Source organism: Falco biarmicus, chromosome 10 (genome assembly GCF_023638135.1).
Source record: "Falco biarmicus isolate bFalBia1 chromosome 10, bFalBia1.pri, whole genome shotgun sequence".
Lineage (NCBI taxonomy): Eukaryota > Metazoa > Chordata > Aves > Falconiformes > Falconidae > Falco > Falco biarmicus.
In genome coordinates, this window is record NC_079297.1 from 16,876,825 (window position 1) to 16,904,745 (window position 27,921).

A 27,921-nucleotide genomic window follows, 5' to 3' on the forward strand; every position below is an offset into this window, starting at 1 on the left:
GTGCTTGGGGTTTATGCCTACCAGAAAACAGGGTGAATTCTGCTGGAAGCATCACACAAGAAATCCAGCTAGGGACAGAAAATGTCACTCTCAGCTCCAGGCATCTACTTGGTGCACAAGATCCCTTGGTGTGCCAGTCTGGCCTGGAACTGCTGGTTGGGTGGCTTTACGGGAGGTAGTTGCACCACCTGCTGTCTGCTCCAAAGGAAGTTACAGCATCTATTAGAACACTATTAAAGATGATCATTATTAACAAAAGTTTTCTTCTTCAGAACCAGTTTTTTGCAGAACATGCTCTTGATTAAAGTCATCAGGAAAGACTTTGTATCTGAAAACTATGAAACAAGATAAACAGAGGGACAGTCTAGCCAAAAAGGTTCATGTTCTCAAACACAATACGAGAAGCTCACTTTAACAACCAGCTCCTCTCAGGAGAAAGACTGTGCTGTTACGCCTGTGGGAAGCTCGCTCAGGTTAACTTCCACTCCAAAAACTAGCATTGGACAAAACTTTCAGAGAGGTGAAAAATCTGCCATGCAAAAAACCAGCCACCTGCCCAAAACTACTTGTGGCTTAGCAGAAAGTAAAAAGACACATCTTAACTCCTGCACCATTCTCCTTCCCCGAACAAACTTCCCCCTAGTCCTGGAGATCAAGGATCCTGTTTATGGGCGAGTATTTTCTGTGCCAGGCCTCAAAAGTAATTTGGCATGCAGTAGTAATGTCAGTGTGGGTCTGAAAGGAAAGCTGAAAGATAAACCACCTCTGCTTGATGAAACATAGGTGCATAATGTGCAGACAAAAGGGAATCAGAAAAGGTTTATTTAAAAAACAAAAAATCCCCCATCAAATACCCACATACTTTCTGATAAGCTTATTGCTCAAGTTCGATCTCCTGTGATACTGCTCTCTCTCCCCTCTGCCTGCAGGACCAGAAGCGCTCATGCATCCCTGTCCTTCTTCCTGCCAACATAATTTGGCTATGTTCAATTGGTCCCAAATACCAGCACTTAATTCTGTTCTTACTACACACAGAGAACACATAGGTCACCAGGCACAAATGCTCCTTCTCACTGGGATGAGTCTACAGATTTATATATAGTCATCTGCTCCCAAGATGGGAGTGCCTACTTAGCAGAACCATAAAGAAAGGCTGGGAAGGTATTATCTACCTTCTCTTTTGAAGATAAAGCCTAAACAACACTAAAAACATCCCTGAACCGCTCAGCCTGCACTCCAGACATATCCACGCTCATTCTGCACCTCATGGTCTACAGTCTCAACATGTAGCCGTCAGGATTCCTTTATAAGCTTTCTATAGCAGTCTCACCATGGTGTTCTACTTCCACTGAACGAGGGCTTGTCTTCCAGGTTTGCTCTGTATGAAAGGGATAGCACCTGTTTCTTGTGCAGCACCTCCAGATCCACACTGCAGCAGAACAGCAGGACTCTCTCACCGAGCCCTGGCTCTCCTTTCGGTGGTCACAGACAGAGACACTCTTGGACCTTCCTCCTAGACAGCTGTCAGGCAGGTTTGGTAAGAACAGAGCAGGGGGCTTTGTGCTTCATGTTCAGTGTTGTGGGATTTCAGCATCCTCTTCCCCCTCCTCCACATGTTCAGTGTGGTGCAGCAGTAGCTCCAGGTCAGGCTCAGAACTGGCCTCTTTGTGCAGCTCCAGTGCTTTTTCACCTGCATGCAGACAGCCCATTTAGTGACAAACTCGCTAGATTACCCATCAAACCTGGCGCTGGCAAGGAGCTGGAACTAGACAAAGCTCCTAGTGAAGCTACGAGAATGCCTACAGAGGAACAGAAAGGGATTTAAAACAGAATCACCTTTGGAATTCATGGCTTTGAGAATGACATGAAGGGAGATTCCTGAAAGGCAGACAGCAAGCCCAGCCAGTTCAAGAGACTGAGGCGGTCTCCCAGCAAACGTGTGGCGAGGAATAAAATGCAGATTTCCTGTGGAAACAAAAAATGCGACAAGTGGTAGGGCAGGACCTGAGGAGATATGCATGAGATGTTTTACAGCTCAAGCCTTGATCAAGATGCCAGGCTACCGATTTCCATCAGTGCATTCTTCCATGCACAGAGAGTTCTAAAACCAGTTTCCAGAAACAGAATGACCTCTTAAACTGGGATGTGGGTTTTTAAGTCCTCTGACTGCATGGCTTGGCCACATGGGAATCCCGTGACTTCCAGATCAGACAAATTTCACACCTCACCATTCAGCTCAAAAGCATGTGTGCTAGATTCCTCAAAGGAGAGGAGGATTGCCACGCTAGGTTAGAGACAGCTCAAACCAGTGGTTAGTTCACATCCAGGTCTGACGCAAGAGCATATCCTTCACATCCCTCCTCCCTCCTGCACTGTCCACTGCCCATGAGGCCCATGTGTTTTAGTCTATCCCAGATCCCACCAAACTTTGGACCTTAATGGAATTTTTTACAGAACAGCCACTAGTCTCTGCCCCTTGCTGTCAGGGACCAAGGGACTTTACTGCAGAGACTGCAAGACAAAGCATCAAGCTCCTGTGCAAGGAAGACCAAAGTAACAGATTATTTCTAAGGCTCTACAGAAGTTCCCACCACATGAGGCCCATTAGGGATGACCTGGTACTTGCCTTCTAGTACTAGCACAGGAACCATGCCTTACCTTAAAAATGCCAGCAATGGAAAGGATGAGGCTAGATGTTCTGGAAACAAAGAGGAATTCAGAAAAGCCTAGACCAAAGGCAAGAATTCCACCCAAGAACAGCTTCCCTACCAGAGAGAAGGGCAGTCCTTCTTCATGGAAATGGAAGAGCTTCTCTGATATGGACAAAGGCAGGCCTAGGAACAAGACAGTGAGTAGCAGAGTATCTTTCCCAACTCCCAGGACTCTTCACAACAAGGTGGGCATGGGCTGCTCACATTCCAAAATAGCAGGATATGGAGCCAGTTCTTCATAGCCCTTACTTCCACAAGTGTGGCAGGCTACTATTCCTACGCATTCTTTAACGTTCTGCCAGCATAAAGAATATCCGAGTCCTTATGATTCCAGGTCTCTAACTACTTTGTAAAGTTCATAGCTGTTCACTTATCTAAATTGATCATCTCCAACAACAAACTGCTAAGCAATCTCCCCAACCGCTCTATAAAGCTATCCCTGCTTTAATAAACTCACGCACCCTCAAACACTGCAGAGTGGGAAAAGCCCCAGGAACATGAGCGGCTCCAGGTGAAACATGATATCAGTGGGGTTCTGGAGCCTCAAAAGAGGAGAATCAGTAAGAGACCAGGTAGCAACAAGCCATGGAATACACATAGGTCCTACAGCCTTTGTTAGTACCATTCCTAGACATACACCTTATTTGTAATGCCCACACCTGTGCTGCTGCAAATGCCAAACTGCCTTCATTACCCATCAACACATAACCCCCGCCCCAAGTTTCAAACACTGTCCCTTACACAATGTTTTGTTTCTGCAACAAGGGCTACCACCTCCTTACTCCCCTCCCCATTACCAGCACCCACACACACACTTCCTAACACCCTACATACGTAGTTCAGCCTCCTACATAAGTATCTGCGTGAGAGTCCAGCGAATACGCCCAAGGGAAGAGGCACACAGCACCAGCACGAACCCCTGCGCGTTAAACTGTGTGGACCTGGAGGTGAACATGAAGAGCTCCCTGGCGGTGAGAAGAACCACCAGCAGCAATGCCAACCTCTGGGTGAGAGCAAGAGTCACTACAGACTCAGGGAGCTGAACAGACACATCTCTTCTTGCAGATTCATCTACATAACTATGTTCTTCCTCTACTTGTATGCTTCCTGTACATGTACTGCCTATCTATTTCCCTGTGCCTGACCTCTTCCTTCCCCAAAGCATTGTATGGGACCCTTACCACTTCCTCCAGCTTGAAGAGCAGTGAAAAAAAGCAGGATGAAGAGAATGGCAGAGGGTTTGGTCATCGTGTAGCTGTAAGGACCAAAATACACTGTCAACCTCCTCTGACTCCGACGTAGTCCTTCCCAGCAAAGTACTATCAGGAGCCAGACTACCCACGTCTATGTTGCTACCAGCAAGCTATCTAGGAACCTGCACACCAGCCCCTCTGAGCCACACACCCATTCAAGAAACTGACCCTGACAAAGCACTTTCTAAACCCCATCAGCAGGCTCCCAGGGAAGATGGTATTTGTACTCACAGGGAGACAGTGATGCATACGAAGCTCCAGTTACTCAGCGCAATATCCAAGGAAGTTGACAGAGCTAAAGAATCAAAGAGAAAATCCTGAAGTTAACTGTCTTCCGCTACGTAAAAAATGCCCAAGCAAAGCCCTGCTACTTGGCCACAAACACAGAGAGCAGAGCAGACCCTGGAAAACACCCCGCGTTTTCCTCAGGCTATCTCTTCAGCACCCACACAGCACAGCCATCGTCAGCTCTTTCAGCTTCTGGCCCGCTGCCTGCGCCTTCAGTGGGGCTCAGCACCGCGCTCGCTGAACACGGGCTACACAAAAGCGCCGAAGCAGCCCTTGCCCTCCCTGGGGCTGAACGCACCATGTCTTTTTTGCCCGTGTCGGAGCACGGTAATCAGTCAGCAGGAGGGCCACCGCAAGCTGCCTGAAGAAGTAGCCTGGCACCTACCTCGGCACGCACCCTTGCTCCTGCGGCGGCTCTCGTGGCGGTCTGCTCTCCCCGGTACTAAGCTCGCTACAACAGCGAACCGTTGTGCTGACCCCGCGCCCGCCACGTCACAGGCAGCACGGCTACGGGCGCGGAGGACGCGTGGGCGCCGTGTGACTGCAAGCCTCGCCAGAGACCGCGGCCCGGGCGCTGCTCTGCGGGAGGCGGCACAGCCGGGACCGGCCCGACACCTCACACGGCCGAGGAGCCGCCGGAGCCCTGTGCTGGAGGCGGGGTCTGCGCCCCTCGGGCCGCCCGCGCCGCGGCAGCCGGGCTCCGGGGCTGCCCTGCACACGGCCCCGCGCCGCCGTTACGGTGACACGCGGCTTGCACGGAGGCGGCGTACGGGTCCTCCCGGTGAGCACCGCCGCGCCCCCGGGTCCCCCGCACCGGCCCCGCAGCGCACCCAGGGCCCCGGCCCGGAAGCCGCGGTCTGTTCTTCGCACCCCCAGCCCCCGCTCAGCGCCCCGCTCCCGCCCCGCCGTACCTGCGGGGGGCCGCCCGGCGGAGGCAGTCGGCCCAGGAGAGCGCGCCCCGCGGCCGCCCGGAGCGGCAGCGCGCCAGGGCGCGGGCGTACGCCGAGAGACCGAAGGTGAGGAGGAGGTGCGGCAGGGTGACTAGCAGCGGGAAGGGGAAGCTCTGCGGGACCGACGGCCGCCGTCACCACCGCCGCCCGCCCTGCGCCGCCGCCCCGCACCTTCATTAGCCACTTGCAGAAGGTGATGCCGATGGAGAAGCCGTAGTACGGCAGCACAAGCGTCGCCCGCCCCAGGGCCGCGCCACCCGCCCCCGCCGCCATACGCCCCGCCCGCCGCCGCGCCGGGGAACGTGGGTGCTCGGGGGGCCGCGCCGGGCCGGGGGCAGCTGCCCGAGTGGGCGGGGCCGAGCGCGGTGACGCGCCGCGCAGGGCGGGGCGGGCCCGGGCGGAAGAGGCGGAGAAGCGCAGCCAGGAGCGCTACTGGTTATTATTGTGGCGCGTACAAAAGTCGTGCGGCGCCGGGAGGGCCGGGCCCGCCCCCCACAAGCCGGCGGTCCGGCCGCGAACGGGCGGCAGCGGGGCCGGCGCGGGCAGCAGAGCGGCGGCTCCCGCGGTGCGCCCCGGGGCTGCCTGGCCCGGCCCGGCCCCGCCCCGCCCCGTCAGCCGTAATGGTACACGAAGTCGTAGCTGCTTGGTTCCTTGGGGATGGGCGGCGGCGCCTCCGGGATCTGGATGTTCTCCAAGTCCAGGAGCCTCAGCTTCATTTCCATGCTCAGCAACGTGTCCAGGTCGCTTTTAGTCAGCTCGCTGGACATGTCCTTCCCCAAGAGAGCGTTGAGCCCATCAATCCAAATACAGTACTGCAGGGAAAAAGGACACTAAACAACTCCAAGCATAAACGATACATTCTATTGAATCTTTCCATCTATGCAACAATTTGAGACGCTCCTATACAGCGCCAAAAGGGGAAACACAGGAGGGAGTTAACCTATGGGGTTTGAAAACAACCCACCCCAAAACAGTGCCTCCACAGCGATCTCCCGTGGAAGTCAGAAGCCTAGAGGAAAGCACGGTCCTGTGGCTCTAGAAAGCCGTGAGCTTCTATGGTGGCACACCAACAGAAAAAGCAAAGCTATTTTAGGCATTGATGTCTTACAGAACAGGGAAAAGGGAACAATTGACTGCATAGGAGGAAAGAAAGTAGCAGTCCAGACTAAGGGAAATTAGTGCAGGAGTATTTTTTCCTTGAAAAAGAAAGATAAAAAAAAAATAAAATAAAAAGGGAAGATTCACACTAAGCATTAGCAACATTTTCTAAGAATGAGCCTAGCAGGAGACATCTGCTCAAACCTTTAAGGAGAAGCAACTAATCCTTCTTAATCTCTTAAATTAATTGCTTTATATTGCTTAACTGCAATGCTTCTTACCTCATATTTATTAGGTGCAATGAAGTTCAAGGTTTCATCGGGATCATATAAAATGGAGAAGGCCAATTCTAACACTTCCTGAATGAAAAAAGAATCTTTCACTTATGGACTGAACAAAACATCACAGTGCCTTCTGCTTCCTAACCCAACAAGAGAGGCTGCCTTGCCACAGCTCAGTGCACTTTCCCATATGGGTACTCCGAGCAACTCTGAATAGCCTATAGCACAACCAGACAATGCTCACAGCACCTAGCAATCGCAAATGAGTACTAGGAAAAAGCCCAGATATGAGATGGGTTTTGTAAACAATATACCTGCAGTGTGGAACACCATTTGCTCCAGTTGCTTGCTTTCACAGTCTTCAGCCCTACAGCACTGGTTATTAATTATAGGCAAAAAGGGAGCACTTACCTTGTTCTGTTTCAGTGCACTTTTCTCCTTCATGTGTGGACAATCCTTCCCTGTGACAATGGCTTTGATGTCTGCAACTGGAACTAACAGTGAAAAAGTAAAACTCATGAACAAGAAATCCTAACTAGGAAAAGACAGAACTTTGTTTTCTTTGCAGCTGAGCATTGCTCCCATTTTTGTAGCTCATTATTGCAGTTTTCCAAAACACATTACCAGTGACACATCCTGATGGTTGGCTGTTACAACAAATACGAAACAATTCCAAGACTCAAAGGATTTGGGCAAGGACCAAAAGTTGATCTCATCTCAGTAAGGGCTTCAGCCACAGCTCTTTTTCTCTCATCTCGAGGATGGTTCTCATAACAGCCTCTAGACAGCAGAGCAGTGTGCTCTGAGCAGTAATTGGGACTTACTTTTTTCCTGTAGAGATTCAAAGGTCACTTCCCCCTGCGCATTATCTTCCAGATCTCCATAGTGCAGCACCTTGTGATTCAGAGCCAGGCGACAATACCAAAATCTTTCTGGAATACACATCAAGTAGAGTAAGCTGAGCAAGATCATTCACCATAAGGCCTTACATCCACTGTGTTATAGTCTCCCCACCCAGCCCCTCTAACTCCTCCAGTTCCTCAGCACTGCTTCCTGTTCACGAGGGGAGGGTTGCATTCTTAGAAATGCACATCTGTTCCACCCCAAACTACTGGCTGGCATAGACAGCCCAGGTAACTAGCTTTCTTTTCTGGCAACATGAACATGCCTGCTGACAGATTAATCCATTAGATCTTATTTGCATACAGTTCTCCACATGAAAAAGTGCAGTAGACACTGTCACCTTGTCTTCTGCGATTTCCAATTTTTCGAAAGCTACTTCCCTCACAAAGCCTGTTCAGGCGCTGTTGCTTTATCAGCTCCAAGATCTCGGGTTGGATTTTCTCTCTCAGCTCCCTGGCAATCAAATACAGAAGATTAAGCAGAAAACGGAGGTAATGGCAAGCACAGAAAGCAACTGTTTTTGTTAGGCACTTACACAATAGGTGGTGACTGGAAGTCATCTTGGCTCATTCTCTCAGACTGGCGTAGTCGTAGAATCTCAGAATAGCTTAGGCTGCGCAGTTTGCTCTTGAACTGGTCCAAGGAGTTTGGCTTAGAGGGGAGAGCCCGTGTGATCTGTTCCCTCACAACCTGCATAACCTAAAGACATTGGGCAGGAAGAAAAAGCAATTCACAGTTTTGCTGGTTAATGGCAGCAGTGAACCTGCGGCACAGCTCACGGGCAGTGAAGAACTGACATGGAATAGTGGGGGCCAAAAGTACCAACATACTAGTGACTTTGAAGATCCAGAAAAACAAAGAATGACCTCAGGTCATACAAAATAAAAGTTGGACCATCCTCCCTCACAGACCACGTCAATGTCCTGTCATACCTTCTGTACCCTATTCTTTAACCAAGTGTACAGGCTGAGTTAACACATGCTGTTCTGCAAAAGATTCTACAACAATACCTCTTCTCCACTCTGACCTTATTAAAATCCTCTGCTGTTGCCCTCATTTCTTTCCAAGTCTTGTTCAACAGCTGGATGCAGATGGCAAATAGCTCCTCAAATGCACGGTCATGGGTGAAAAACATGGGGTGATAGTCATTCCGGCCTTCATTGGCTTCAGGAAGAAACAGAAACCACAGCTATGTGAGCATACTGCACAAAAGCTACACTAAGAGTAACTAAAATCCACTACTGTGACAGAATCCTGACGGTGTACAATAGTACTAACTCAGAGAAATTAAGACAGTTCAGTGCTTCATCTCCCCATAGACAGTCTATATTGGGAATGGTTGCTAACCCCATGCTTCACCATGCAAGCCTCTGTGACTCATGCTCTTTTTGTACTAGACCTCTCAAATGACTGCTTGCAGTTGTTTCCCTCCTGCTTTCCTCTGGTAGAATTTCTTATAGCAATTAATTGTCTCAGAATGCTCTTTTGAGACTGTCAGAGCTACTAAACTTTTCTCAAGTTCATGGTGGTTTCTAGAGTTGTTTTTTTTTACACAGCACCCTGCTGAAGCTTCAGGAAGTTGAAACCTTCCACTTGTGTTAGTTTTTCAGGAGAAGCACAGTGCACACAACAAAATTTCTTACTTTACTTTGTTAACAGTATTATCACTGGGACACTGAGACTCCAAGCTCCCCCTGTCCTTATACGGCAGAAGTGAAATTGGTCAGCTTGTAAGCTACTTCCAGAAGCATCAGCCCAGCAACTTGGAAAGCTAGGGTAATAAATAGTACTCACGGAGTTCCCCAACTTGCAAGATCTCACAAAGCATCCTGGTAAGCTCAATGGCACTGCGCCCAAAGGGGCACTCATGCTTATCTTCTCGACTGCTGTTCTCCAGAACAATCTAAAAGAAGAGGATGCAACACACACTAAGAAGAGCTGCTGAACTGTTGGTATCTGCAAAAGCTAGCAGCTTCATTTACCCTGATATAGGTGTCCTGATGAAATTTGGCCAAATAGAGCATATTGTCCAATGCCAGCATCCCTGGAGGAGTCTGAGTAAAATCCATGGCTGGATTGATGTGGTTCTGTGAAAAAAGTGTGTAGAAAGAACCCAAACAAATTAGCTCAAAGAAATTGTGTAAGAACCTTCTCTGACTGAAATTTTACAATTGCCTGTCCATCAAACACTCCATCATATCTGTCCAAGAGGTAAACCTGGACACCGGCTGACAATGCTATCCAAACTTTCTAGAGAAGAGGCCGATTCCAAGTTCTTCAGAGAACAGGTTCGTATGGTAAGTAAATATCTCCAGAGAATGTGCCTAACGAGCTCTGGCACTTAACCAATCAGCATTTTCATAATGATCATCCCTGGGAGTCTCAGTATAGCTGAATTTCTAAAATTCAGATACAGAAGTACGGTAAAGCGAACAGCTATTTCTGTTCCTCATTTCCCCACAACTCTGACGGAGCTCACTTAGATTGCCTTCACATGCTTTACAGTCAACACTCTCTCTAGATGCATACAGTGAATCCCAGCATCTTGTAGTCCTTGGTGTACATGGCTTTGCGTTTTTCTGTTCCACTGCCAGGGATGGTGTTGCTGTCAGACTCTGCATCAAATGCAATTCTTCTCAACTCAAATATGATGTCTCTCTGTGCCTGAAGGACAGAAGGCAGGGAAATGGTAACATGTGATCAGTCACTAGGGCAGTATTTTCACATAACGCACAGTCCCACCTCTGTCTCCAGAGGTCACACAGTGAATACAGAGAGATGACAAAGGTCATTAACACCATGTAAGAAGAGGCAATCTATTTCAAAACATCAAGTTTCAGTACACTGGGTAATGCAAAATATTTGCATTTTCCTTTAACTGTCCAAAGTTTAGTTAAAGTAAATTCCTAGGCCTTCAGGTAATGCTACAGCACTTCTCACTCAAAACTACGATGCATTTAAGAACTGAGTAACAGACACCTTAAAAATGCCCAGCTTCCTTGTAGACTGCAAGGAAATGGATAAAATGATGTGCCCTCCACATAGGTGGAGTAATGAGCTTTGACAGCTGTCATCACACCGGTCAAGAAAGGAACCAGTGACCACTTACATCTCTACAAGTCCCACAGCAGGATGGTCATAAGCATACCCTAATTTTGAGAGGTGGTTTTGAAACATTATGCACCATCTGCTGTCAATTCTAGGAAGTAAAGTAGCTCAGGAATAAGACCCCTTGTATGTCCTATTCTGTCAGATCTTACTCAGCGCTAATAGTGACCTACCTGATCATTGGGATCCATCTTGGTCATCATTCTCTCTTCCAGGAGATTAAAGGTCAGGACCTGCAGCACGTACAGCTGATGTGCCATTTCTGTTTTAATTGGGCGGTTTCCTCTGATCACATGCTGTAAAATAAAGGACAGGGTAGAAATTAAGGGAATACAAACAAAAACTTAGATATTAGCTACAGGCATATGGCAGGCTGCATGTACATCTCTGTATGTGAAGACTCAGCTGTTCAACCTCCATATTCCATCAGAAGCATAATGATAATGCTCTGTAACAGCAGAAAGAAGCATCCTGATAACTCCTTTTTGAACAAGTGGCTCCAACCTTTGAAAGAGTCACTTTTCTGGAATTGCCCTGAGGGCAGCAGAGTTTACACTCTGCACAAGTGAAACCTCTATTGAGAGAACATTAGGAAGCACTCTGTCATTCCAGACATACTTACATTCAGGATTATAGACCTCAGGTGCTTCTGGGCAAATGCATTAGCCATTTCCTGTTGTGGAATTTAGAGATGAAATAACATGAGTGAAATATAAACAAAAAGCCCACATTGGCAGAAAGGAGAGAAAGAAGGAAGCCTATGAATTGGGCACAGCAATGGCACACAACAAAGTGCTTTTACTACAGACTGTCAATTTAGCATGGCACCTCACCACAAAGCAAGCATCAAGTTGGGATGCAAGGGTCATTTTTACCATGACAGAACTCATGGGTGGCTCCCCTACAAAACATCATTAATTTGGAGAAAGCACTAGTGTAGTCAAAGAACAGAAGAAAATTTAGCTTAACGTTGGACATCTAATGATACACTTCCATATCAGGAGATAGGGCAGCAGAGAGCATACTGTGGGTTGCCCAGAAAAATCTGTCATCTATAAGAGGTTCCTTTGATTAGCATTTCAAAGCTTTCCATTCCTAGGTATACAACCAAGATAACAAGGGCTAGAGGATGGAGTTTTCAGGTCTCCCTCTCAAAAGCTCTCCCTCTGAAATTTACATTTTCTTTGTCTTAATTCCTAAGGAGATGTTCAGGAGTTAGCTAAAGGACAATTTGCAGAAGCACTTCAGTTTACAAAAATAAAGGGTAAATAACTTTCATGTGTAAAGGAAAGCTTCCAGTTTCCCTCTTTACTGCATGGCTTCCTTCCCCAGATGAGGAGGGTCTCCCAACCATCAAGTCATGATGGGAAACAGTCACAGCAGATGCAAGGATCTGCTGCAAGCCTTCAGTTCTGGGACCAAATTACACATGCACCTGCAAAAATCTAACCTGTGCTTTCCTTGTAAATTGCGAAGATGCACTTTTTAAAATACCATTGACCTCATTACACCTGCTAGGAGAGTGGCACAAGTGCTAATGTCTAAATGGAATATTATCAGTAGTTTGCTGTTATAAGCAAAATCTTTGGGTAAGAAAAACTTGTTGGGCAATGCATCATCTGGAAAAAGTCCAAAAGAACTGCCAGTCTCAGATCTCTTCATATTCCTATGCAGTGCAGATTGAGACTTGGCAGCAGATGTGCAGTCTTAGACAATTGCATTCAGTCAGCTGTACATTCTGAGCAATCCAAGACTGTTCCAACCGCTCATATCAACCCTGCTCTTGACCGGCTTTAGAAGGAGTCTGGTAAAGTGTGTATATTAACCTCATTCCAAATCCCTATTATCACTTTTGCTCCAGACAGAAACTTCCTAAAGTAAGAAAGTGATATGCTGGCTGGTAGCCAAGCCATAACGGCTGCAAGTTCAGCAGCGCTCATGTTACAACCAAAATGAGTCAGTTCTTGAGTGGAAGATAGATCTAAGAAGCATCTAGATGAAGCAGGAAGTGGTTTCAGAGATAGCACACTGCCCTCTGAGTCATTATTGTTTACTGTGATTTGTGAGATGTAGTACTGAGAACAGAACAGGGCATGCTGTTAGGATTTGTTTGTGCATGCAACACCAAAGAACTCTTATTCTGAAGGAATTAGTTTGCACATGGGATGAAGTAACAGGTGACTGAAGCCAATAAACAGTGGGAAGGACAAAGACAACTAACAATTCTAAATAGCACAGTAAGAAGCATGAGCACGCACATAGCCTAACCACTGCTGAGGGAATCTACGTTCTGCTGAGAGTCCAATAATGCCCACTTTGCTGCTTGATGAGGTCATAGAATCACAGAATCATTTATGGTGGAAGAGACATCTTGAGATTATCTAGTCCAACCCCCCTAGTACAAGCAACATCAGACAAAGCAGGTTGTGCAGGACCGTGTCCAGTCAGTTTTTTAATATCTCCACTGACAGAGACTCCACAATCTCTCTGGGTAACCTGTTCCAGTGTTTGAACACCCCCATATTATTTTTTTTTTTGTTTGTGTATGTTCAGATGGAATTTCCTGGGCTTTAAGCTGTGTCTATTGCCTCTTGTCCTGTCAGCAGACACCACTGAGAAAAGTTGGGCTCCCTCTTCTTTATTTCCTTCCATCAGATATTTATACACATTCATAAGACCCTCCCCTGAGCCTTCTCTTCTCAAGGTTGAGCAATCCCAAATCTCTCAGCTTCTACTCATATGAAACATACTCCAGTCCCTTAATCATCTTCATGGCCCTTTGCGGTCATGTGGATTGTGTTCAAATGGTGAAGAAAAGAGGAAAAAAAAAAGAGTGAAGATCCCTTGGAATTTTGTTTGCTGTTAAGTTTAGTATCTTGGCCAAATTACCAACAGGGGAGTATGTCCTTCCTTATTCTCATGTGTGAAGCATACCCACTAATTTTAGAAATTATGTACCATTTATTGAGACCACAGTTTCCCCTCTGAAGGCACTGCATCCTTGGCAAAAGTGGAGCATTCTCTGTGCCACTCAGAAAAACTGAAAAAATGTACCAGAATCTCAAGATACAGAAGGTTCCAAATCCACCTATTAACAAGAGTGGTGATTCCCCTGGAGATAGCATGTGGCAAAAAACGTTCTTATAATACAATTCCTGTAAGGGAGAAGTCACCCATTAGGCAGAATGTATGCTCTAGCCCCCAGTCAGCAGCTCTACCTTTAGAAGGATGCAGCTGGTTATGAAACTGTCATTAATGCAAGTGAGATCAGGGGGATAAACTCGGGCTGTAGTAAGTGTAAGGAGACCCAGACTTCTTTTTTACAATTGGTTCACGTAGTATCAGTTTCCTTTTACAATCACGTTTATTATCTTGTGTGCACAATAGGTCATTCAAAATTTCTCCTGCTACTGATTCTTCTCTCCTTCATAATCTGAGTACATCCCCAGAAGTCCTCCCACCCTTCTCCCTAGGCTCATCCACAACCTGAAGCCTGTATGCATCATCTCTGAGTTACAAAGAGGCATTAACTGGAGAAAAGCTAACACGCCTACAGTTCTACGTGACCAGCCCCCAGGCTTGAGTTACTTACAGTGATGGGCAGGTCTAGGGGGTTAAGCAGCTTGTCCTGCTGGCAGAAAGCAAAAAAAGGCACAAAGAGAAGCAGACAGGATTTAGCTCAGAATCCAGAAATAAGGCACAAATGGGGCACTAGAGAAGAAAGGCTTAACACAGCAAAGCTACACAAAACAGACATATGTACATCTTGCACGTAGCTGAGATCTTGGGGGTGTCCTCAGAACAGGACAGGTGTTTTATTTCTCACATTTGCCAGTGGGAATATCCCCCTATAACTTAAGAAAGGCTCGTTTTTGGGGGGAGTGTGAGGTGGGTGTTTATTTAGTAAGTACATACAACCCCAAGGACTCTACCCAGCCTACATCTCCCATACAGAATCAGCTTTCTTCAAAAAAAAATTTCCACACTGTATAAAGGATTACTTTCTATCTCTCAAGGTCTTTCAGATCCCTTTCTGAGCATCTCCTAAACATATCTGTGCTGCTTCGGAACACATTTTTAACAAGACGGTACTTGTCTTGTTAGGCTAGGTGGTCCTACGCTGCCACACTGAAACAGCTACGTAAGTTCCTGGTAAGGTTTGCCTTGCCCAGCAATATGATTTCTGAGGCATAAAGTAAACAGCCAGCCACCAACCATTATTCAGGTTTAAAGGCAAGAACCAAGAACAAACCTGTCTCTTGTCCTCAGGTGCCTTCAGGAAGAGGGCATTGATCAGGGCAATGGCATATGTCTGAATCTCTTGGTTAGAGCTGCAGAAACAAAAATGGGAGGATCGTGAGGGAAAAGACAGTATAGAACACTCCAGCCTGCTCTTTGCCTGCACCATAAGAACATCCATTATGGCTATCTTGCATTTCAATGGACAAGCAGGATTCAAGTAACCTACTTGCATGCCATCCAACCTTCATAAGGGCTGCAAAAAGCTGACAGAAATTGCTGACTCTCAGCTCCATTATTCAGAAGATAGTGCACACTGCAACCCAGCTGTCCTGGCTTCCACTGGGACAGAGCTAATTTTCTTCTTAGTAGCCGGTGCAGTGCTGTGTTTTGGATTTGATGTGAGAACAAAGTTGATAGCACACTGGTGTTCTTGGTTGTTGCTGGGTAGTGTTTATACTAAGTCAAGGGCTTTTCAGTTTCTTGGGCCATGTCAGCAGGAGGGCTGCAGGGGCACGGGAAATTGGGAGGGGACACAGCCAGAACAACTGACCCAAACTTGCCAAAGGGATAGTCCATACCACATATCATGCTCAGTATATAAACTGGGTGAGGGGGTGCCCAGGGACTGTTGATCCCGGCTCAGGGACTGGCTGGGCATTGGCGAGCAATGGCATTGTGCATCACTTGGGTTTTTTTACTCTCTTTCCTTTGGATTTTATTCCTCTCCCCTTCTCCCGCACTTTCATTATAATTGTTATTATTATTGTTGTTATTGTTTTGTTTTTTTCCTCCTATTTTATTTTAATTATTAAATTGTTCTTATCTCAACCCTTGAGTTTTACTTTCCTTTCCGATTCTCCTTTCCAACCCTCGGGGGAGTATGGGAAGCAAGTGAGTGGCTGTGTGGTACTTAGTTTCTGGCTGGGGTTAAACCATGACATCAGCAGAGCTCAGAGTTCAGCACCACCACAGTTTGTTTCCCATGCTGAAGCTATCTCTGCAAAGCCTAGTTATACTGCAGTCTAGAAATGTGTATGGAGCAAGTAATATTTCTCCCCTATGTCAATGGAAGCCACCAAACGCAAATGGAACTAAGAGCGGAAGCATGCCTCTCTTTATGGCATTCCTTTCCAACCTCAATATTGGCCCAACCCACATGTCTTTTTCTTATTTTCACTGAAGAGCTTCTTCAGGTAAAGGATGCTTAGTCCTTCCTAGATCACGCACAGCAGGTGGTTTCACTTGTGATATTTTGCATAAGCTTCCAAATGCCAGTCACACTCTTTTCCACCCCCCAAATTTGTTTCTCGCTATGCTATTACCCTTTGTGGTGGGTTGACCTGGGCTGGATGCCAGGTGCCCACCAAGCCGCTCTATCACTTCCCTCCTCAGCAGGGCAAGCCAGGGGAGAAAATAAGATGGAAAAAAACCTCATGGGTCAAGATAAAGACAGTTTAATAAAGCAGAAGCAAAGGAAAACAAAAGATTCATTCTCTACTTCCCGTCAGCAGGGGATGCGCAGCCACTTCCTGGGAAGCAGGGTTTCAGTACGTGCAGTGGTTGCTCCAGAAGGCAAATGTCATAACAAAATGCTGTGCCCCACTGCCCTTCTCTTAGCTTTTATTGCTGAGCAGTCATCGTATAGTATGGAATATCCCTTTGGTCAGTTTGGGTCAGCTGTCCTGGCTATGTCCCCTCCCAAGATCTTGCCCACCCCCAGCCTACTGGTGACAGGGGGGAAGGTTGGAGAGACAGCCTTGATGCTGTGCCAGCACTGGTCAGCAGTAACCAAAACACTGGTGTGTTATCAACACCTTTCCAGCTGCCACCAGGAAGCAAAGCACTATGAGGGCTGCTATGGGGAAAATTTACCCCATCTCAGCCAGATCCAATACACTCTTGGGAGACTTCTGCAGAACTTCAAGCTCTTTTGATTAACCAGTCTAATGCATCACCTAAATGAATTTCTCTGTGTACACATGCACTTAATTTTTTTTATATATATATACAAAAATTAAACTTCTATAAAACACTTAAAGCTAAGACATTTCTTAGCTTAAATAGTTGTTTTTCCCACTTTAGCATTTATCCATGGCATATCTGTGGAAAACAACCATATTCTCAATCCTATCGCTCCCTTCCAAACCTTCTTCATTTTGGTCAATCTGCCATACTTCAAAAATGCAAATACTCCTGCATCATCCTAGCTTTTCCTTGGGCCTCCAAGCTTCACAGGTCTCTGAAGTCTGTCACTTCACCTCTTCTACCCTCCTTTTCAGGGTCTGCTGCTCTTTTCACTACACTGCTTTTTTTTTTTGACACAGCAAAACAATTTTAAATTCATTTCTCCTCTTCTAACTTGTCTCTTTCAGACTTGTTTCCATGGTCCTGTTCTTCCAGAACCTATCTTCTGTTACAGATTGTTCCCTCCTGACAGTCCTGCCAAACAACCACCAGCAAATTCTGACTCACTCTCCAGCCTCCTTTTCCACAATATTCCCTGCATAGATACTTTCTTCAGCAACCTTTTGTGTTCTGGAAGCACGTAAGCATATGAGTATGTATCTTAAACAAAGACTTTTTGCTTAAACAACTGCACAAGTGTGTTCAGTATTAGGACCACACCTGTGTTTTACTAAAATAGAAATTATAAAGCTCAAAGAACGTATACTCTTTGCAGAACAAAGTTGCTGCAGTGTTCATGAGAACTTGTTTAGCTTTTCTGTTAACCAAATTCAAATGTACAAACACTCTAAGCACAGAGTGACATCGATGCAATACATTGTTTGCACTATAATTTTGTTAAACTACTGTTCATGGATTAAGGAATAGTAATCATATTCACAAATGGTGCTTTGCCACATTTTCAGAATTAGAAGGCTTAAGAAAAAAACCCACATCTACTTAGTGCTGTAAGAAATGCAAGCTTCTTTTTTTATGGAAGAATAGAACTGACCTAGACAAACAGCCTTAAAAGCCAGATATTAAATTTGTCAGTTCGCTTGGAAAGAGAGGAAGTGGAGGTGGGCAAAAAAACAAGAAAAGCCACTGTTTTCTTCCTTAATATGCGGGCAAAAACCGTAAGATGAGCTCTTAGATTCTACTGGAGACAATTTAAAGAGGGGTGAAGGTGACAGATGACTGGATCCAGAAGCTTTGAGAAGCTGTTTTACTAAAAACACTGAACACACTTGTGCAGTTGTTAAAGCAAAATATGTTTGTTCAAGACATACACTCATGTGCTTCAGTGCTTCCAGAACACAGAACATATTTTTGCAGGATCTTACTTTTTTTCTGAAATGTCAGAAATCCTAAAGTTCAAGTAAGATATCACATCAGTAATACTTTTAAAATAGCATCTTTTAAGTGTTTTAAACTTAAAAAGGATGCACTTTCAGATTAACAGATATTCATAAAATTGACTTAATTCACACCACTGTTTGGTGGACACTCACACTTGCAGATGAGAAATGAGCTGCCCCACGGTGATCTCTTCCGCTATCTTCTGATACAGAGTCTGACTGTTTAGCACCATGCTTTCTAGAATGGCTAGGGATCGTTGAAGGATGGAGACATCTACCATAGGCTGACTCACATACCCTGCAATCTAAAAACAGATGAACCAGCAGGTCAACAGATGCCCATCCAGGTAACCTTGTGGTGGTGAGTGAGACAAGCTCAGGGAGACAGGGCTCAGAAAACTGGGGTGCACTGTGCTCTCAGTGAGTACTCGGCTTCTCAGAGTCCTCTTGCTCTTTCCAGAAGCTGCATTAAAGCGTGAAAAGAAATAGCATCCACTCACCCCCTTCACCCAAACTCACCTGTTTGATGAAGGTTATCGAGACCATGTCCCAAGAGACAATACCATGGTCCATGAGCTCCAAGAAGGCAGTCAGGGTGAAAGCCAACATCTCACTGTAACTGAAAAAACAAAGAATGCATTTACAAGAAGATCTGGTAGCAAGGAAAAAGCCTGTCCAGGCTGAATAAGCTGGCTCAGAGAAAAACGTCACCACCTTCTCCTAATAAAACAGGCTACAGTTTGGCAGCTGGGAGAGCAATAAAATATTTGTATTTACGAAGATAACTTTAGTGTTTGTAGAATAATATTTTATTTTTCCTGATTACAAGCGTAAGTTAAAACTAGCAACGATAAGTCCCTAGTCCTGCTACCAGAGACTTGGCTAGTTAAAGGAACCATGGGAGAAGCAGCAACACAGTATTTATTCTTGAGCAGTGCAAAATATTACCACTTTAATTCAACACTTTCATGTGAGAGGAAAAAAACCCCAAACCCAGCCAAAACCCAGAAAACCCCAGAATATTCAGTATAATGACTGTTAGTTAAAAAAAGACCAACTTGAAAAGGGGGAAGCTTTTTAAGCTTTTAACTTGAAAATTTAAGCCATCTGCAAACGCTAGGTTTTTCAGCTGTTGTTAGATTTGAGCTCCAGAGTAAATTTCTATCACAAAACCTGCAAAAATCTTGGGAAATTATAACCCCTCCACACACACAAAAAAGAACAAACGTGTATTAACATCAGAGAAAAACAAAGAAAAATGAATTGTCATTCTGTAAATATTGCGACTGGCTTGAAACAAAATGAAAGCACAGAATGACTTGTGGAAAATTTAACACATAACCACAAGACAGACAGGTAAAAAAGTTGGAGGGAAAGGTCGCAAAACATGCTGAAAAAAATACCAGTTGCTAATATGTAAGAAAACAGAAGACCTATAAAAGTTACGACAGTAAGTTATCAAGACTTTAAAAGTGCTTTCAATGAAACAGAACAACTGCAGCAGAAAAGCAAAGTGAATTATTTGCATCAGAGTTCATTCTAAATGTGCTTAGCAAAACTTACAGATCAGAGTTTGAGTGGTTGGTTTTTTTTAAGGTTTTTTGTTTGGTTTTGAGAGAAGAAAAGTCTTCAAATCTGTCATTTGAACATCACTAGAAGATATTCTGGAACTCGCTATTAATATGAAAAACAGATCTCCAGGACCAGATGATATTCACTGAAGAATTCAAAAGGAACCATGGTAAAACCAAACATTGCCAAACTGCTTATTGTGCTCTGCAGAAAGTGGCAAATAGAATCCCAGCTTTTAAAGAGGACTCAGGCAGGAATCTGAAGGACACATCAGGCATTTAGGTATTTGAAACGAGAAAGATATGGGAAATCTATTATAAAAGAACAATACCACTAGAAGAAAAAGAAATATTTAACAGGGAAGAGCTGCTACAGCTTTTGTAGGGGGAAGTTACGTTTCACATCTATATGTTTATTAGGTTTACGCGGCAGGGTCTGGGCAACTCGGGGATGCAGAGTGGCCTCTGTGCGGAGAGCCTGGGGCAGCCCTGTACCAGGCGTGGCCAGTCCCAAGCGGCTCTGACAAGCCCGCTGCTGGCCAAAGCTGAGTCCATCGGTCAGGCTGGAAGAACTTCTATGGAAGCTTATTTAAGAAAAGGGTAAAAAATGCTGCACAGCAGCTGTGAGAAAGGACTGAAAAAATATGTGAGAGAAACAGCCCTGCAGACACCGGGGTCAGTGAGGGGGAGAGGGTGCCCCAGGCTCCAGAGCAGAGACTCCCCAGGAGCTTGTGGAGAGACCACAGTGAGGCAGGCTGTCCCCTGCTGCCCAGGGGCCACCATGGTGGAGCAGATATTCAGACTGCAGCCTATGGAGGACATCACACGCTGCAGGTGGATGTGCCCTGAAGGAAGCTGCAGCCTGTGGGAGGCCCACGCTGGAGCAGCTCCCAGCAGGAGCTGTGGCCCCCTGAGAGGAGTCCACGCTGGAGCGGGTTCTCTGGCAGGAACCGTGGCCTACAGGGGAGCTGTGCTGGAGCAGTCTGTTCCTGATGGACGGCAGCTTGTGAGGGACCCACACTGAAGCAGTTTGTGAAGGACTGTATCCCACGGGAGGGATGCCATGCTGGAACAGGGGAAAAGCGTGATGAAGAAGGAGCAGCAGATACAAAGTGTTATGGACTGCCTGCAGCCCCCATTCTCTGTCTCTCCGTGCAGCTCGGTGCGGGGAGGAGGCAGAAGTGGAGAGTGAAGGAGTAAAGTTGAGCCAGGAAAGAAGGGGGTGGAGGGAAGGTGGTTTTACTTTTGTCTTTGTTCCTCACCATCCCACTCTATTTTTAATTGGCAAAAAAATAAATTCATTTTCTCCAAGTCAAGTCTGTTTTGCCCAACCCATGAGCTTTTTCATCTTGTCTTCTTCCCCTGTCCTGTTGAAGAGGGGGAATGAGAAAGTGGCTTGGTGGGCAGCTGAAGTTAACCCACCACAGTACAGAAGGTCTCTGAACAAATCAGTAAGTCAGAACAAGAACAGTTAAGCACAACTCCTGGAATTTGAAGATTTTTATGAGGTGCTTCACTTAAGCACCTTAAAAAAAACCCCACACCCAAAACCCACTCAGCTGCTAAGGGGTAAAACCAAAGCTCTTTCCTGCATTAATGACTGACTGAAAGACAAGAAGCAAAAGGGTAGAAATTAAATGGTCAGCTTTCAAACTGATGAAAAGTTACAAGGAAATTTCTCCACAACAGCACAATAGTGCTGGAAAGAGCTAAGAGCTAGGGGAAGCATGGAAAGAATGATCAGCACTCTGGAATGGCTGCCATAGTTACAGTGTTAATGGATTAAGACTGCAGCTTAGAAAAGGCATAACTAAGGGCTGGTATGAGTGAGAAATCTATATGGTTATGAATGGTATGGATAAGACAGAGAAATTTACAATTTCTCATAACAAAATATGTAGAGAGAACCAAATTAATATTAGGCAACATGTTTAAAATAAAGTATTTTTTCTTATAGGACAAGTAACTGGAACTTCATTTCCACACAGTGCTGTTGATGTCAAAAGTTTAAATTAATTTAAAAATTAAGATGAAAAATCTATGGAGGAAATATCCAAAGGTTCTTAAACAAAGAGATACAATTTCTGCTCAGGAAGCCCAAAAGTTAGAAACTACTGGAGACTGAAGACTGATAATACTTCCTCTGCTATACATTCTGTAGCCCTTTCCATTCCCTAAGATAAACAGACCTTCGGCCTTTGTAGCAACTCTTCTTATCATGCAGGTCAAAAAGTACTGACCATGTATACAAGAGCCAACAACATGTTTGCTGCTAACTGGCATGTACATGCCACCACTTCTACAGGGCTGTTCTTGTGTGCAACTGCATGTGGGTTTTCACAGGATACCTTCTCCCTTAGACAACAGGTGAATAACTGCTCCAGGAGATTATGACCACAAGAAAGGTAATCAAAATAATTTAAATTATCAAAGTGACCTTTCAATGCAAGTTTCATGCATCATAAATGTCTCCTCTTTTGCCTCATGAGGTTTAGCAAACTACTAGAAAGACTTTGTCTCAATAGGTTGGCATTTGCTGTGAGGTTAGTTGCATAATGCCACTTCTGCAAGCAAAATTAGCCCCTTATTGGAGGCCCTGTTCCAGAGTCCCAGAATACAGGAAACTTACTGGGACAGAAGCTTGGTCCCACTCTCTACAAGCCGTGTCAGCACTGTAATCCCTTCCATGTTGATGAACTCTGTGGCAAAGGTGACATCTGCAGAAAGTTTAGCCAGTTCCTTCATGGCATCCAGTCGGGCTTCCATACTGTGCAACTGGATCCTCTCCATCAGCTGGCGAGCTGCCCTAGACTGGGAGGAAAGGGGTGACCCCAGTTACAGACAAGTCACCTGCAGGCTGAGTTCTGACAGCATCAGCATTCTGTCAGAAGTTCGTGGATATGCAGAGAGAACACAGCAAGGGTAGAGAGATACCAGCAATGACAGGGTAAGTAGCAGCAATCAGCAAGTCTAAGATAGGCTAAAAAAGGCTGCACTCAGCAACTGTTACAGCCAAGCAGGAGGTGGTTAAAAATGCTATTTTACATCTTAGAGTAAATGCTTGGTTTTCTTCTTGATGAGGTGAATGGTGGTGGATATAGAAATATGGAGTGAGACCATCAAACAAATAAGGCGTTAAAAAAATCTCTCATAGATTCAAAGAGAAGCACAAGCTTCTTTTGTGTATCCACAAGACATTCTGTAAGATTTCTCAGACACAGATAAATGATATCCTCTCAACCACCTCCTGCCCAAATAACTTCTTCCTGCTCTATTCACTCTCAGCTGTACGCCATGACACTTGCACAAAAAAGGTTTAAAAATTTTAATAAAAAGGAAGCTGCAGCAAATCTGCAAAAGACAGCTGTTGAGGTCACAATAGCAAGAATTCATTGCGAACAAACCCTCTCTGCATCAAATTTGTCTCATTTTAATTTCTGCATTAAGTCACCAGTACTGTTGCTTTCCAACTGATAGTACTAACTATACTCTTATTTAAGAATGCATCTGCCAGGTGCTTTACAACGTGCCAATCTAGGACATGCAATAAAAACGTAGACAATTTATTTGCATAAAGTCCTATAAAGGGCAGAGCATCCAAAGGAAAGATACACCACAACCAGGAAGGAAAACAAGTGTGTGCACCTCATTGTGCAGAATTACCACAACAAAGGTAAACTCCCTACAATTTGGGGAGGAGAAAGAAAAGCTGAGAGGCAAGAAACAGCCTGTCCTAGGAGAATAGCTACTGAGAAAAAGGGAAGAAGCACTTACCGGGGAGACTGCCAGCTGTAGGATAGTTCCATTCTTGATGTCACAGCGAGTCTGAAAGAAAACATAAACTTCAAACTGCAGAAAAGTGGAGGGAAAGAATGCAACTGGACCTACAGTGCATATTTGTATGCACAAGTAAAGGGGTTCCTACACCACACAACCCTACTGAGGGTATTGAGTCACTGAGTGCTTGCACCTATGGTCATGCACAGGGAGAAATACAAAGCTCCTCAGTTGAATGACACCATTCAAGTCCGAGTATTTTTGATAGCAGAGATGCTGCCCCTCAAGGATTAGTGACATTATTGTTCCATGACACTAGTCCAAGGCATTCTGTACTCACTCCAAACATCAGCAAGTTGCTGCCTCTCACACTGACCTGCTCTGTGATGTACAGCTGAGGACCATCAGCATACCGCAAGGTGTAGTATTCAGGGTTTGGCAATGACCACCTGGCAGAGGAAGAAGAAGGACACATTAGCTTCTTCCTCAACTTTCTTCTGGCTCTCAGTTAGGAACAGGAGCTTGATGCCAGGAAAGTAGAAAAGAACTTTCAAGCAAAGCATGGGAAACCAGGTCTCCCAAAGTGGAGAGAAAACGCCATCCTTGAGGGGGTGATGGGACTTCAGCCTACTCTTAACTCAAGCTCTGTGGAAGGTCTGAAGAGGCCTGCATGTCAGGAACAGCAAAACAGGCCAGTCCTCAGACACACCGACCCTAGGGGCATACATATGCACACACTCGGAATTGCAATGAGGATGTAAAGCCTCTGTTTTCCCAGAGATCCTTTTCTTCCCAATTTAAACTCTGGTCCTCTTCATGGCCAAAACTGGCAGCAGGCAGCATCTTGACAAGCAGCAGAGACCTTCCACAGTACCCCAGCAAGATTTGTCAGGGGAAGAGACTTTCTCCATAAGGGTTCCCAGAGAACTACTCACCCATCACAGACCTCCTTGATGATGGATGCAAGAGGCCTTTTCTAGAACAGAAAGAGAGAGTCCATGGTTCCTCTCAGCCAGAAAGTAATACTGCCCACTTTTATGCTTCCCACGTACCAGTATCAAGGTTGTGATGCATTTACTCCCGTGTCTGGTTACCACGTCTCACCTGATCTATTTCCAGCAGCTGGGCATTGGCACCTGGCCACTCAACAGCTACTTTCACAATGTCCGAAGGTGGTGGCATTGCTCCAGACTCCTCCAGGTGCCTTTACAACAGCGCACTCCCACACCTGTTAAGAGAAAGGATAGTGAGCAGCTCTGAACACTATTTCAATTGTTACATTGCATCTAACACCAAGCTTCAAAACACTGCATGGGATCAGCCTTATGGTTTGCTGGGTCTGCTAGGGACAAAACACCCAGTGTTCTAGAGATCAGCGCCTCATGCTAAAACAGCACATTGTGAAACCGTAAGTTCAAGCTTATCACCTACGGAAAACTTCTGAGAGCTTATTGGGGTACTCAGACAAGAAGGAGAGTTGCTGTGATCAGCAAAGCCCCATCTGCCACCCACTGCCCATACTGCCAGGTCAGCAAAGCAATAGCTCCCTACGCTCACCTACTGCCTGTACGTGAGAGGGGGAACATACTGTCCAGGTGGCCCCCATCCCATGGGCTGGTGTTTACTGATGCCCCATTCATATTTCTCAGATACCTTGATCCATTCAGGATACCCAAACAGGCTCCTAGGCAGGGCGGCAGCTAGCTTTATCCCATTCCCTTCCTATAACATCATAAATCCAAAATATGAATATCTATCACAGAAGGAAAGTTAATTCAGCGTTTGCTCTGAAGGTCTACCTTTCACTCCTTATCTGCCTTAGAGCATAAGCTTGTGTTTAGGGTTTGGTCCCAGACAGTTGTCAGACATGCTAGTTTGTGCTTCATCTGATAGTAAGAGGCTGTAAAAAAATGTACTTATTCAGTTCCTTTTTAATCCTCTCCCAGGTGGAGGGAGTAGCCCTGCTCTCTCCTACAGAGCCACAGAGAGACAACCTCCCCATCAGCAATTCTCAGGAACAAAAGCTTCAAGCTGCCAAAAATGATATCTGACCACCCACAAAAGTAGTCCTGTCCTCAAGGACTCCTCTTGAGACTCAGTTTCCAGCATAACCAGAATGAGATTGTAAGCGTCCAAAAACAATTTCCCAGCTCCTATGGAAGTTCCCATTTCTCCTACTGGGGCAACCCTGTCCCCCTTTCCCAGAACTGACATGAGACAGTGCTGAGCAGGAAAGCTGTTTCATGATTAACATACTTTCCTGACTTATTTGATCAACTGGGAAAGAGATGCTAAGACTTGAAGGGAAACCAGCTGCCTTTGGAATTTTCCTGATGCAAGGACAGTAAAGAAGAGAGAACTTCCCACATATCAGCAAAGACCAAGTGGCTGCAGAGATACCTGGCCCAGGAAATTGGACGTGACTGACCCGGGAAAGGAAACTTCTATGAAATTAGCTGAGTCTATCACAAAAGGCATGTATGCCTGGCCTGTGTAAGACGTTGACTTAGAGATCTGCTGATGATCTCAATTAATGAAGCTCATATACCCCTTGCTTCCCTTGCAGAGACTGGTACCACTGCATGGAGAGATAGGAAAACTCAAGCGTACTGAAGTTTCTCTGCATTTGTACACTCACAAACCCCTTTTCCCAGCCTGCTGTGACTATTTTTCACTCCAGTTGAGGAAGATTTCTCACATAGGAAAACAGAATGCTATGATCTCCTGGTGCAGCCTTCTGAGAGAGTCACAACATTATCATCACTCCTGCTTGCTGGAATTGAGGACAAGGGTTGCATGTTTATGTTTCTTTCATAGCACCTCCTGGAAATGCCCAGTGTTATCACTGCAGCTAGTCTTGCCCTCAAGTCTCCATCAGATCAGAGATACTTGCTTTACAAGGAAGGCACTTGCAAGAGAGAGAAATCAGCCATTTCCCTATTAAAATAAACATTGTTTACCGTGAGAAGCCCTTCTGAATCTGCCTTGCTCAATTTGCTCTATTCTCAGCACATGTATGGTCTCTGCAGATCCTACAGACATCCAGGAAGCCTGAACTCCAGAGCTATCTGCAGCTTCAGCCAACCCAAAAGGGAGACTGGTATTGCACGTGCATAGGAACGTCATCCGTCTCCGCTCCTAAAACAGCCAGACTTTGTCCACTCTACAATCCCACCCCTTGGAAAAGTATCTGGCAAGCCAAGTTCGGAATTTCATGATATTCTGAAAGTGCACGGCTTACCCCAACTCACAGAGATGGTTGCAGTCAGTCGGTATTCCCTCTGGCCTTCTCTTTCCTTTTTAGCATCAATCTCAATAACGGCTTACGTTTTCCTAAAAACCTACAAAATTACTGTAAGACTAAACACATCTCATGCAGACAAGTGCAGTCGAGTTAGGTTCAGCTTTGCCAGTTCCTTATAAGTAAGATCTCCAACCTTTCAGATAAGCAGCACACATCAGCTCAGACTAACATACCAAGAAAGAGATAGCCTTGGAAAAGCAACAGACTCAGTGCACCAATCAGGTTGAGATGGTCTTGGGGACAGTGACAGAAAAGCATTTATATGAATCCTATCATCCAAAATTACAAGTTAGAGTAAAGCAGTTACACAAACACCACCTGGTATTTTACTTCCTAATCTCGGAGGGAAGACAACTAAGTCATCTCCCACTCCAATATTTGCTCTGGATAAAAATTTTACAACTCTCATCTTGATACCAAATAGGAAAGCCTGTTCTTCAGAAGAGGTGCATCAGGTTAAGAACCTCCAGCTTAGAAAAGGTGAGGTCACGCAAAGGAAGACTACTCATATGAGAGCGAAGTTAAATTAGTGTTTCAAAGAAGGGTTTGCAGCCCACAGGGCTAGGCTAATTCACAGACAGAAAGCACTGAGCATATGCTGTCCTACGGAAACACTGTCTCCAAATCCCAAGAGCACGTGCTGTTAACAGACCCCACTTTCTTCACAAATTTTGATTATCGGTGTTGTAGTCTCTCACTCCAAGACAGAAACACACAATTCATACTTTGCTAAGGTAAGACATGTTAACTTGTAGCACATATGTTCTCAAGAGGCCTCTAACCCTAAACACATACACAGCTGCTAGTGCTATTTTCATACCAGTTACAATCAGCAAATTGGACTGTATTCCCTCCTTCGACACTCATTCTGAAGCAGCTGGTCTTCTTTTGTCCAAAGTAAACTATTAATTCAAGTAATAAAGCATAAGGAACCCAGGACCAGAACAGCACCTTGCCTCATTGTATAGGAATCTGCATAAAGACAGGAATGCGTTGAACCCAGATACATTCAGAAGACTGCAGCCCCCTGTACAGTGCTTATTATTAAGTATCCATAGCAAGCCCACCTATGCAAGTTATCCTCAGCCTGTTCAAAAGTCAATACCCAATACCTGACATTTCTGACAATAGGA

The 27,921-nt window shown here is 45.4% G+C and overlaps 1 protein-coding gene across 11 annotated transcripts in view; it reads right to left on the reverse strand.

Moving 5' to 3' along the window:
* Positions 1-793: 793 nt before the first annotated feature.
* Positions 794-27,921, reverse strand: part of ELMO2 (engulfment and cell motility 2) — a 30,654-nt gene continuing 3,526 nt past the window's right edge. The window contains exons 2-27 of one of the 11 annotated variants that reach the window (XM_056355112.1): positions 26,726-26,825; positions 24,589-24,712; positions 24,420-24,460; positions 23,861-23,933; positions 23,482-23,532; positions 22,337-22,518; positions 18,656-18,755; positions 18,290-18,441; positions 14,845-14,923; positions 14,185-14,220; positions 11,215-11,265; positions 10,766-10,888; positions 10,014-10,148; positions 9,467-9,571; positions 9,279-9,387; positions 8,512-8,648; positions 8,020-8,183; positions 7,825-7,937; positions 7,406-7,513; positions 6,993-7,075; positions 6,582-6,659; positions 5,164-6,014; positions 4,196-4,259; positions 3,893-3,966; positions 1,837-1,965; positions 794-1,690 (exon numbers count right to left, since the gene is read on the reverse strand). In XM_056355112.1, the coding sequence (XP_056211087.1) occupies positions 5,814-6,014; positions 6,582-6,659; positions 6,993-7,075; positions 7,406-7,513; positions 7,825-7,937; positions 8,020-8,183; positions 8,512-8,648; positions 9,279-9,387; positions 9,467-9,571; positions 10,014-10,148; positions 10,766-10,888; positions 11,215-11,265; positions 14,185-14,220; positions 14,845-14,923; positions 18,290-18,441; positions 18,656-18,755; positions 22,337-22,518; positions 23,482-23,532; positions 23,861-23,933; positions 24,420-24,460; positions 24,589-24,666 (2,199 nt within the window). In that variant the 5' untranslated portion in view covers positions 24,667-24,712; positions 26,726-26,825 and the 3' untranslated portion in view covers positions 794-1,690; positions 1,837-1,965; positions 3,893-3,966; positions 4,196-4,259; positions 5,164-5,813. Of the gene's footprint in view, positions 1,691-1,836; positions 1,966-2,658; positions 2,835-3,892; positions 3,967-4,195; positions 4,260-4,637; positions 4,760-5,163; positions 6,015-6,581; positions 6,660-6,992; positions 7,076-7,405; positions 7,514-7,824; positions 7,938-8,019; positions 8,184-8,511; positions 8,649-9,278; positions 9,388-9,466; positions 9,572-10,013; positions 10,149-10,765; positions 10,889-11,214; positions 11,266-14,184; positions 14,221-14,844; positions 14,924-18,289; positions 18,442-18,655; positions 18,756-22,336; positions 22,519-23,481; positions 23,533-23,860; positions 23,934-24,419; positions 24,461-24,588; positions 24,713-25,283; positions 25,385-26,725; positions 26,826-27,921 lie in introns of those variants that run through there. The other 10 variants (XM_056355116.1, XM_056355118.1, XM_056355115.1 and 7 more) reach the window with 10 other exon arrangements.